The 12,030-nt window shown below is 46.1% G+C and overlaps 2 protein-coding genes across 2 annotated transcripts in view; one reads left to right on the forward strand and one right to left on the reverse strand.

Moving 5' to 3' along the window:
• OSBPL11 (oxysterol binding protein like 11) overlaps window positions 1–1,920 on the forward strand; it is a 31,760-nt gene extending 29,840 nt beyond the window's left edge. Inside the window, exon 13 of the mRNA XM_052675411.1 lies at window positions 1–1,920. Coding sequence (XP_052531371.1) covers window positions 1–78 — 78 coding nt within the window. The 3' untranslated portion in view covers window positions 79–1,920.
• Window positions 1,534–12,030, reverse strand: part of LOC128076915 (TGF-beta receptor type-2-like) — a 27,067-nt gene continuing 16,570 nt past the window's right edge. Inside the window, exons 4-7 of the mRNA XM_052675413.1 lie at window positions 9,267–10,081; window positions 8,952–9,093; window positions 8,270–8,397; window positions 1,534–4,965 (exon numbers count right to left, since the gene is read on the reverse strand). Coding sequence (XP_052531373.1) covers window positions 4,753–4,965; window positions 8,270–8,397; window positions 8,952–9,093; window positions 9,267–10,081 — 1,298 coding nt within the window. The 3' untranslated portion in view covers window positions 1,534–4,752. The remainder of the gene's footprint in view (window positions 4,966–8,269; window positions 8,398–8,951; window positions 9,094–9,266; window positions 10,082–12,030) is intronic.

Raw genomic sequence — 12,030 nt, forward strand, 5'->3', positions numbered from 1 at the left:
GGAGATGGCTGGGTTTATCATAAACCCCTTTGGAGAGCAGTCTCTGCCGTGCAAACTCAGCAAACGGACGCTAACTAGAAAAGCTGCTTAAAGATGAGTTTCCCGTTTCTGATATTCTTTTTCTGTCTCTCAAAATGCAGTAATCACACTGAGTGTCCCCTTTTTATATAATAGCGAAAGCTTGAATGAGCATAAGGAAATAAACTAGGGCACTTTAAAGCTATTCAGAACAAGGTTGTAGAGACAAACTTGCCAGGTACACATTCAACCAACTTGGTTTTTTTTGTATGATCATGAAGATTTTATCTGACTTGTGTAAGAATCTTCTAAGTAGGTCTGTCTGATTGCAAAAGCTGCCTAAGAGAAACTGTTTGGTGTTCAGAGTGACATGGGAACTTCTTTCTACATCAAACTATTTAATGACTGAAGTATGCTCGGTACCCATGTAGAAAACAGCAACCAAAAATTGCTGCTTTTATGCCCAACATTAGACCTTCGTTGGCAAAAACAAACTGGAGAGGTGCTTGGAAGATGTGCCTGAAATCAGTGTTAAGAATCAACTGGATCGTGGGAACTTCTTTCTTCAGAGAGAAAACGTGCATGCATCGGAGGAATATGGAATATCTGTAGAGACTACCTTTCTTTTTTATGGATTTATAAAAGCAATTAGAATCGTAACCATGGAGAAATTTTTCCTCTGAAACATTTTAATATACTTGAAATATTTGACTTGAATTGAAAAAGTAATTTGAACACTTTTCAACTCCTAATTTTATTAAATCTTTGAGTAACCTTTTTTTTCCCTCCTGTTGTAATGTAATGAGGTTTGGCCTCTTCTCTTCCACCTTCCCTTCCAAGGACTGAGACAGAACAGAAAATACACAATTTTGTATTTAAACTTCTCTACCCATCTGATCATCGCAGAGGTGAAGTATCAGTGTTACAAACTGTCCTTTGGATTGTTTTGGTTTTTCTCCTGTGGTGTTAATCAGAACAAAGCAGTGAAATGTGACCTGTGAATACATGGACTGTAGGTTTTGGTTTTTCATCTTAGATATTATTTAAAAAAAAAAAAAAAAAAAGCTGATAATGCTGAAGACTGGGTATTGATTTGAAACACAATCTGGTATCAGGAAACTGTATTCAGGTACAAACATCCTTTGTTTTTTTATACCTATTTTATTGAAGTTAAAGAATTGCTGGCAATTAAGATTAGTACTTATTATGGCTTTCGTTATTGTTGTAACTACAAGCTACCTTAATTTTTTCCAACAGTGGTGCCTTACTCTGTTTTTTCTTCTGATGTAGTCTTCCAGTCAGTGTATATAACATTATCTGCCACCTCCCAGCCATGGCAATGGCTGCACTTGATCCATCCTCATGGGAACTCACAGCTTTGTGATCTGGTAAGATGTTTTCTGTGGAGAACATACAAATGTAAGAGTGCATCAGAAGGTTTAAATCATCATGTCAACTTTCAACACAAACTGCAAATTGTGCAAAAAAAGTTGGATTTATGCACAACTGTCTTGATTTTTCTTGTTCGTTTTTTTTTTTGCTGTGAAATGCACTGAGATCTCAATGCGAGTCATAGGCCCTTTGTGAGAATTGGGGGTGGGGATAATAAAACTACAAAACGATTTGTTTGTTCTGTTTGCTTTACCTAGAGGTCAGGTGGCCAGGAAGAGTAGATTGTTGTCTTTTATACTGGAGATCTGTCTGTCTGGGCTTTCTCTGGCTGTTATAACAGCATATTTTGGCACTGTGCACTTCAGTAGTAACTGTATTCTCCAGCAGAAGAATGTGTTTCAGACCCTGCTGTCTTGTTTGTGATATTCTATACAATTACCCTGTCTTCATTTTTGGATACCTACTGGGCATTTTCATGTTCAACCAGGAATAAAAACATGTATGAAAGCAGTGGGTGTAGCTTTTTCTTGTCTCTGGGTCTGCAGCCCATCTGGGCTGTGCTCCTCGGGCAGTTGGAGCATTTGTGGTAGGAATCACGGTGGCAGTGTTAGCTTCCTCAGCTCTGGAGTTCTTTGGTACCTGCACCAAGCTGGGGCTGGTAGAGGGAAAGAAAATAAATAGACAACACTCCGTGTTTCCTGGTTGAGTTCTCTGTCATATAGCAGATACCCCTTAAATAAAGAGCAAGGGTGGTGCCAGGTCCAGCTGGTTCCTGCTGTGATCACTGCTGCATTAACTACACTTACTTCCCTGGATTGCGCTCAGCTGATAAACTTGTTTCTATTAGAATACAGACCTATGACTCAGCTGCTGAGCTCTGCTTGAAACTTTGACTTGGGAGTTTGTCAAAGTGATGGCTGAAAAGCTCCCGTGTTCACCCTAAACCAATTTGTGTTCTTTGTATAACATCAGCCAAGTTATTTCTCTTCCACCCTCATCTGGTGTGCCTGCGGTTTCATGCTGAGAAAGCTGTTACTAATTTTGTCATGTAAAAATAGACCAACCCTGAAGTAGTCTTAAAATACGAGACGATTCTTTTTAACGTGGGGATGCTGCTAGGAAAATAAAGTCTTCCTTTGCTCAGATGATCATAAGAACTGGAGTGACTTTGTGATGTGGATTTAATAGTGATGCAATTTTCTAGTTTATTCTGGAAACAAAGGATGGAATTGAAAAATAGCTTAATTCTAGCCACTGAATATCCAACTCAAATTTTGACATTTGTTGGTTGTTTTTTTTTTTTTTCTTCCTAAGAGCTGCAAGTACTCAGCAGACTAATGTGTATTTTTAACACTGACCAGATTTGATTCTCTTGCATAACTGCTGCTGTTTCCATCTTGTACCTTCTGGAGTGGAGGGAAAAGAGATCACTGCTGCTTCCTGTGTAGATACTTCATAGAACCACAGTGAGTTAAATGAGGAGCATGGCAAAACATAGGATTTAGCCTTGTGTTCCTTTCTTTATGGCTTGATTCAGCTCCAGTGAAGTTGAGCAAAGTTCTTGCTCATCCTTGGTAATTTTAAGGCTCTCTAAGACGTAAGCAGATGTTAGAGCCCTCTTTGGGGGGTACTTGGTTCCCTGCTGCTCATGGAAAACAGAGCATGATGTGTCACTTCTATTTAATGTGTGCATTCAACAGTATGATCCTGAATGTGTGACTGATGAGTTGGTTTGCATGGAGAAGAGATGAATACATAAATTGGAGTCCGGAGTTCATTTTCAGAAAAGCTTCTCAGTCTGTTCCCCTCTCTCTGCCTGAAAGCATTCTTTTGAGAAGAATATCTGCAGTGGAAACTGTCAAGTCTAGAGGAAGGCCTGCTTCTCTAGGAGGATTTCCCTTTCAGCCTTCAAAAGCACATGAGCAGCCTTCAACTTCCAGTTTGCACAGGTTGATTCCACTCTGTGTCCATATCACCTCTGGAAGGCCAGACAGAGACTTATGCACCTCTCAAACTGAATTGGGAAGAAGTAGTAAATATATACATCGTTGCTATGATCAAACAACTTAATGAAAGTATAGTGAGGAAACTTTGCACTGAATGCTAAATGAAAGAAGGGTTTGACAACTTAGAGGGAGTTTGGTGTGATGAAAGCTGCCTAGTGCCTCCTGTTCCTTCTGGGCTTACAGAGAACAGTCATTAATGTGTTAAATGAGACTGACGTTTAGTGTGTGTGGAAGAGAGTATTGTTATGGCAAACTGGAGGTGTGCTTTGAGGGAAGGGGCTCACTTGAGCACTGTAAGGTGACAGGAAGGAGCAGCCAGGCATGCTATGCTGGCAAGCAAAGCATTCCTCTTTCACACTATCCTGAAAGAACCTCTGTGTAGGTGCACATCAGGTGTGGGCTTGCAGGACTTCTTGGTAGCAGCAAGAGGTTTTATTACCTTTTGCTTACAAGAGTGAAAGGATTAAGATTTGCACAACGCTGTGGTTCGATGTGGTGTGACTTACCTTTCTCATTCAGTTAATTGCCTTTCTACTGCAGAGGCTGCCTGGCTCGGTCTGGGAGTTATGGGGAGTAAAGGTCCTTGCTCTGTCTGATCGTGTTTCTTCAAGTTGAGTAATGCTGTGGAGGAGGGGAAGTAACCGCAGGAAGAATTGGCCAACGTGTTTGTGTTGGCAGTGTTAGTGTGGTAAGATCTGGTTGGGGGTGGCTGTGGACCGGACTGGTGGCAGGGGTGTGGGAGGTGTGCTGGTAGGGAGTTTGCCAACACCGAGATCTCTTAGAGCAGCAGGAGGTCTCAGGATCAGCAGTGCCTGTATTGGTCACTTGGTTTTATTTGTTTGTTGTTGTTTTGTTTTGTTTTGTTTTTTACTGTTGAAAGAATTTCACCTGAGTAACTTCCATGCTCTTTGTTCCACTGCAATCTGTAACATCTCAGGCTGCTATCTCATCTTTTTTGGGGTTTCTTTTTGGGGTGTGTGTGTGCCATTCAAAAAGTGTGTGAGCTGTGCAGTGTGAGCAGTTAGAAGAGAAACTCCTGATGACAGCCTGGAAGGACTTCTAAAGATGGGCATGGAGTTCACATACTTATTAATAAAAGGTTAAATGTTATTGTTTTAAAAAATAATAGAAGAAATGCTTTGCACCATTATACACTTAAAGTAAGTACAAAATCAGTTCATATATAGTGTTGCACTTTAAAAAAAAAAAAAAAAAAAAAAAGTATTGATTCCACAGTTCAGCCCATCACTGGGAGGAAACAGATGTAATAAATAAGTTATGCGCTATATCGTAGTTCCTTTCCTGGGACTCTCATGCTGAGGCTCCCTCTGCTGCATCACGGCATGCTCCTGCTCCCATCATTGCCCTGCTGCTCCCCTCCCGCAGAGGCTGTTTTGCCGACCTCGTTGTCCGTGTTGTTGTTGAGGATGTCGTCGCAATCCATCTGCGCCATCAGGTTGAAGCGCTCGGCCACGCAGTGTGCGGTGAGGCGAGCCTCGGGGTCGTGGTCCCAGCACTCCGTGATGGTGTCACACAGGAAGCGCATCCCCTGCGGTCAGAAGGGTTGGTGTTAGGAGCTGAAGGAAGGGAAAAGAGGAGCGAGAAGCTGATCTAAAGCTTTTATGCTTTGCTGGGCTTTGGGCAACTTCCTGCAGAAATGCAGTAGGTAAGTTATGGTACGTGGTGATGTTTGTGTGTCGAGATAGGGCCCTAACGCGTCCCCATCTCCTCAGCCTTGGCCATTGAGATGGAGCACCCTGAATTCAGGAGGAAAGGGGAGGTGCAGGTGGTCACCCACAGCACTGGGAGCTGAGCCCAGCTCTGGATGTCCCCCCACACATAGAGGGTTGGGTAGGGGCACCTTGAAGGTAAGTCTGGAATTAAACTTCTTAACGTGGCTTTGTTTCAGCAGCTTTCTCATAGGGGAAACCACACCAAGTAGTTCAGCACTGCATTGAATAGTTTCTCACCACAAAATCATGTCTCACGTGGGATTGGGTGCTCTTCAGCATGCTTCGAAATGCTCAGTTCCTCTGGATTACAATGGTTAGAAACCCCAGTAATGTCTCTCTTCAGAAAATCACACGAATAGAGTCCCAATATTTTAGGCTCAGGACAGAAGTACTGCACTGATGTTTTCCCCCTTTGAAGCTAGCAGTAGCAGCAGCAGCTACATCGAACCTTCCTTTGACTCTATAATTCCTATCATGTGCTTTTTTCATTGCTGACAACAGAAGTTGCAACACAGTGGAAAAATCATTATTCTAAATAAAGCTTTGTGGTTTTTTTTCCCATGGTTTTGTGCATTTCAGCTTACGATTGAGAACCCGAAAAGATGAAGGTGAAAGAACAGCGTGAATCCTACAGCAATGTGCCATGCTGTCGCCTGCCTTGCTGCCCCTTCGCCTGACCTCGCTGTACTGCTCGGAGGCTCGCTGGACAAAGCCTTGCACAATGGACACAGATAAGAGGGAACGGGAGCGTGCAGTAGAACTGACAGAGGGCGCATTTCAGTGCTCCTGTCAGCACTCATCTGTTAGCCCAGCTGGAAGGATTTGAGGCTAATTAACTAGCATCCAAAAATGAGCTTGTTTAACTGAAGTTCTCTCAGGGTTGTTGTATTCTTTAGTCATTAGACCTTTCTGTGCTTACTCTACCCTGCAATCTTCGTGTTTATTTGTAGTTTGCCTTGTAAGTGCGGTGCTCCTTGTTATGCTTGCAAAGCAGGCTTAGTGCAGGGTTTGTGCTTGGTAACCCTGATTTCCAGGGGATGCTCAATGCTGCATCCAGTTACAGTCTACAAGTTGTTTTTAGCAGCAGTGCTGAGTTCAGCTCCTGCTGCTCCTGCCCTGCAGCAGCCTTTGGTTTTGCCAGTACAAGTGGTAAAGAACCACCTCTAGGAATTTACTTCACTGAGAAAACCCCACTTTCCTTAATAGTAGGGGGTAAAATGAGGTGGGAGCATGGGCATTTAAGAGTTAATTGGGCCGCTTTGGGGATAAAAGTCTTAATTGGCTTTGTTGTGCAGTTGGCAGACTGTTGTGTTGGGGCTACTGATGTGCAATGCTCTGGGTGAGTCAGCTGAGGTGATTTAATGCTGTGACCCCAACAATGTCAGCTGGCAACCCTAAACCAGGGCCCACTGCTTTGGCCCTCACTTCACTGAGAGGGAGCACTGCAGAAGTAGCATTTGGAGCTGTGCATCCCCTGGGTTTGCTTTGATGGGAACAGAGAATCACAGAATGGCTTGAGTCAGAAGAGACCTCGCCGATCATCTGGTTCCAACCCCACAGCGGAAGCAGAGCTACCAACACCTGCTGGTGCTTCCATTCAGGCCCCTCATCTTGGTGTCACCCGGCACATCCTCCAAACAGCAGCTCCTGGAAGACTTCTGCTGCCTCCCAGCAGATGGTGCTGCCCTATGCTGCAGCCTGGGGAAACGATGTAAAGCCAGGTTTGTGGCAAGCTGCTCCTGACTGATACTAGTCAAACTTTCAGGAACGCAACATGACTTTTTTTGTTCTTCATCCCCAGTGAGTATCAGGTCTTATAAAGGCAGCAGCTTTTATAAACCTTGCTCTGTTTGTGTGCTAGGCCAGCCCAGCTGTGGCAGCAGTGTTATTTCTCAGCAGTCACTGCAGTCAGCACTTCAGCTCAGCACACAGCACAGGTATGGTTAGGCTCTATTAGAGCGTGACTTCTGACAGCCCAAGCCTCTGTGCTTTTTTTCTGTGGTTTCAAAGTTTATCAGAGACCTGGGAGGTGAGCATCTGAGATGAATACTCAAAGGCTTCAAGCATGCAGCTGTGCTGATTTAAGTTCTGTGTTTTACTACATAAAGGAAGAAGGCAGGGCAAACCCAATGAGCTCACCAATAAACTCGTTGATGGGCCAACAGAAACCACAGTAATTTGTTACTGTTTACTGTATCTCTTTTTTGAAAATTCTGGGTTTGTGTGTTGTGTGATGGAAGGAAGCAGTGTGTTTTATGGATAGGTACAAAATGACCTGTGATGATCAATGCCAGAGCACTGCAGGGCTCTGCAGGCCCAAAGACTCTGTTTCAGCTTTCTGAGGGGGAGCTGAAATGGTGATCAATGTATGGTGATTTTCACCAAGGCACGTGAAATTTAAGTACCACTTCAGGTGAGATCTGAAAACTGTGCTCAGTCCCTTGTGTCCTCAATTCATGAATGGAAGTACTGGGGAAGAGAAGGCCATTTGGGTGCAATGTTTCTGGAGTTGGTTGTTCTGGGAGTGTATGTGGGTGATTCTAGAACAGCATACCTCATTACTGCTGAAGTGCATCTACTCTAGCATGCTGGGCTATGCTTTCCATACTAAAATGCTGTGCTCTCAGGCCTTCTGAGCTAAAAGATGGTGAAAGTCTTTCCCTTGGGAAGACTTAACCCAGCATTTTCCCTTCTGTCAGCTTTATGCGTGTCTTCAAGCTGTTTCACTTCGAGGAAAGTGCTGCCTGTCTTCCCCTTCCTTGTACAAGTTGGAAGTCCTTTCTTCCATGTATGAAATTCAGGATAACCTCTAAACTTCAAACTCCTTGACAAAGTAGGCAGAAGTCTGGATGCTCCATTTGGCTGTGCTTCAGCATACACAAGATAACCAAATGTCATTACTTGGCATTCATAACTTCTGCTCTTGACCATTGATTTACCAGCTGTGAATTCTGCTGTATCCCTGGCTGTTGGCTTTTCCATACTGGGGAAGTGGATTTAGGGGAGCTTATCTGAGCTCAGCCAGCCACACTGATTTGATTGCAGCTATAGTAATCTTCAGGATGGGTCAGTAGAGAAGGACAGGATGGTTTGCCTCTGAGCCAGCTGCTCCTGGCTTACCTGGTGCACCAACCAGCTGCTAGGGATCTCAGGCCGCCCTCTGCCATGCAGCACAATGTCTCTCATGGTGTCCACACAAGGTTGCTCCTGCACTTTTGATCCAAAAGGCAGCTCGTAATTCTTTACCTCTGCAAAGAAGCAGTATTATATGATGATTTTCTCACTGCAGTGCTTTGGCGTGGCCTACTGGGTGAGAAGAAATTTGTTCTTATGCGTCTGCATAAATAAACAGATCTGGAAATAGTTTAGAATTTGAGTGCAGAAGTGTAGCACCAGATTTTTGTGTAAATGCTATTTTCAGAGATGAGACTGATGGACTGCCTGACCTCTTCCCGGAACCAAAGGTGTATACTGGAAAGAACCCCAATATATCTGCTCCCACCTCTGTGACCAGTGCTCTGAGTTGGATGGTTTCAATGTTGTGGCTGGGATCACCTGTGATCACCTCTGCTGCTCCTCAACCACAGTGCCAGCCCCCTAGGTGGGTGGCTGGGCAGAGGTAGGCCCTAGGTGAGATCTGTCACCGGCTCTCAGCAGCCACCTGAATCCAGGTCCTGTGATGGACAACTCTGCACTGGGGTGGAGCACCAACACCACCAGGGATGTGAGTGGATGAAAGTCCCTGTACATAGAGGAAAGGAGCCTAAGAGGTGCAAGACAAACCTGCGTGTGACATTCCTACCTCCCACCACTTCACATCTGGAGGCCATTTCCCACAGAACGAGGGCCATGGAATAGACATCCATCTGCTTGAAAGACTCCAGATCTTCCAGGTTCACCCTGGACTCCAAGACCTCTGGGGCCATGTACCTGGCAGTGCCCACCTGTGTGCAAAGAAGAGAGGTTAGCAGGGGCTAGGGAGCACATGGCTGACATCTTATGCTCCAGATGGTGTGGTGTGAAGACAGCCCTATTTGTAAAGGCCACGTCTCCCACCCAGGGCCATGCATTTGATGGCATGCATGCCTGTCCAAGGGGTGCTGAGGTTCATACTCACCTGCCCGCTGTTAGCAAAGTCATCTGCCGTCAGTGAGGGGTCGAGGCGTATGGCAATGCCGAAGTCACAGATCACACACTCCTGCTCGTTCTTCACCAGGATGTTGGTGCTTTTGATGTCCCGGTGAGCAATGGGGATTTTTGGCCGGCCGCAGGCTGTGTAATCACTGTGGAGGTGGGCCACCCCGTTCACCAGTGACCCTGCCATTTTTTGCAGGTCCATCCAACTCAGGATGTGTCTGGAGAGATAGTCCTTGAGGTTGCCCCTGCTGTGGTAGGCGGTGATGAGCCAGTACTCCCTGCGTGGCCCGGAGCCCCTGTCCTCAGCCGTGAGGAACTGCAGAACACTGTCATGCTTGAGGCTGGCGTCCGTGAAGATCTGGCTCTCGTTCTTCCAGGAAGAATACTCCTCACAGGGAAAGATCTTCACCGCCACTGTTTCATACTGCCCTGAGCTGCTGTGGTTCAGCTTAGCCCTCCACACCTCCGCAAACTGCCCCTTGCCCACCATCTCGTCCAGCTCAATGGGCAGCAGCTCGGTGTTGTGGTTGAGGCTGTTGGCGCAGGTGGGGTTCATGGCGGCCGGGCCATCATCCATCAGCACAGACAGCTTCTCGTCCCGCTCGGCAGCCCTGCCTGGCTCCTGCAGTGCTGGACCCTGGCCCTGCTTCCCAACCCAGCTCTTGGCCCTCTTGCGTTGCTTCTGCGTGCGGCAGAGATAGAAGATGACAGTAATCATCACTGCCACCAGCAGCGGTGGCAGGAGGCTGATGGCGGCCACTGGGATGACCTCCTTGCTCTGCAGCATGGAGTAGCCTGCGGGGAGGGAAGCATGGAGGAAGGAGCTGCCTTGAGGGGCCCACGACATCTTGTTTTGATCGCGCGTAGGAGGAAAATATGCAGGGTGGTTAATAAGGCGCAGCCGTTCGCAGGGCGGTAATGCAGGCTGCACACAAATCCCATCTGAGCAAAGAGTAAGAACCCAGATGTATGCAATTATTAGAGAGCCATTCATTTCAGTACTGGAGTCAGGGCCGTTTTGTCAAGTGAAGGTGCAGGAAGCCAGCCCTGCACGCCAGGCTGCAGCCCGCACCCCAGTGCGGCCGTAGTACCATCGAGCTGCTGGCATGTGTGTGGGAACTGGGCCCTCCTGCCCATGAGGGTGGCACAGAAAACCATGAGAGATGGTGCCATAAACGAGCATTGCTTCAGCGCCGTCTGAGTGTCACAGAATGGTTAAGGTTGGAAAAGACCCCTAAGATCATCTAGTCTAACCATCAGCCCATCAAACTATCACTTATCATCGCAGTGCAGCACTGGCACTGCCCAGGCAGCTCCCTGTTGTTTCATAGCTCTTAAGCCCGTCTGCCTTCAGATCATCGGGGGGGGAACAAAACCCTAACCCTTGCGCAACGTGTAATTGTGTGATGCTTTGATGTTGGCGATTCCTGGAATAAACATGCTGACTTCAGTAGAGATATTCAAGTAAAATCTTACTCAGAGGTTTTCCTGCCAAGTATAATAACCCAGGGGAAGAGGGATAAGAATCATTCCATAAGCAAAACTCTTGCTGCTTGACCTCAGTATGTGCAGATCATAATTCAGGTTCTGGAAAAACAGAGCATTTTGCTATTTTCCTTGGCAAATTTCAAAAAACGTGCTGCAGCTAATTTCTGCAAGGCTGTGAAAGCGTTTCTAAAATAGGCATCAGGTTCAAACCACAAGATCAACCTAAACTGATATAAATCAATAACTAACTCAGGAATATGTTTATTTTGGAAAGTGCAAGGCCTGGATATCACCTACTGCTTTAATGGCTTTTCCCGATGCTTCAGATCCCATCTCTGAAACTCTGAAGCAAGAGAATAGACTTTTAAGGGCGTTGCGTGCACAAGTCCTGAAAGCAGTAATTGCTGCAGATTCCTTCCTGAGGATGCCGCTTCCTGATGCCATGGAGGGCTGCAGCACAGCTCCTGTCTCTGCTTCCTAGAGCAGCAGCTTTGCTCTGTCTTCCCTGCAGACAACCACAGGGCCCACGCGTTGCCCAGCTCTGGCTTTTGGTGTTTTGCATGCTGGTTGGCACAAGGAGGCTGTTTGTGAAAGTCTTGGCTGCGGGTGGCATTTCCAATGAGCCAGTTGTCATTTTGGTGTGAAATTATATATGCTGGCACCAGCTTTGGGATTAGACTATCTTTCTCTAGAAGCGTGTGTACCTGTTATGTTTGGCTCAGCAAGCAGCAAGAAACTGCCAAATTTAGCATCATTCGCTTCCATTAAAAGTGGCTTGTTTGTTCTAAGAATTTACATTTTATGTGATTCTTTTTTTTTTTTCCTAGCATTGTGCAAGAAGCTGTGCTGCTGGCTTGCAGGTTATACTTAGCCTCACTTTCAGCATTTCATGAATTGCAGAGAATCAGAGGGGCTTTTCTTTGCCACTGATATGGATCGGATGCCTGATGGGACAGATGTGGTCCATTCAGAGCTACAGAGGTTTGGACAAGACTGCAAGAGGTTCAGGATCCAGTTAGCAGCTTTTGCAAAGCATATGACCCTCCCGAGGAAGAGACACAAGCTGCCTCTTAGTGGGAGTGGATTCACAGCTCCTGTTGGACCTGCAGCCATCTGCAGGGAAATGCTGCATCAGGAGAGTGTTCCCTGCACCACCCGCTGCTGGGTGCCAGTCCTTGTGGGCACCAGGTGTTCCCCTGGTCTGCTGGTGTGGGATGTATGGTGTGATATTTTTTTTAAAGCCCTCAGAGCATAGG

The sequence above is a fragment of the Tympanuchus pallidicinctus genome, unplaced genomic scaffold (assembly GCF_026119805.1).
Source record: "Tympanuchus pallidicinctus isolate F22 unplaced genomic scaffold, pur_lepc_1.0 scaffold15, whole genome shotgun sequence".
NCBI classification, from domain to species: domain Eukaryota; kingdom Metazoa; phylum Chordata; class Aves; order Galliformes; family Phasianidae; genus Tympanuchus; species Tympanuchus pallidicinctus.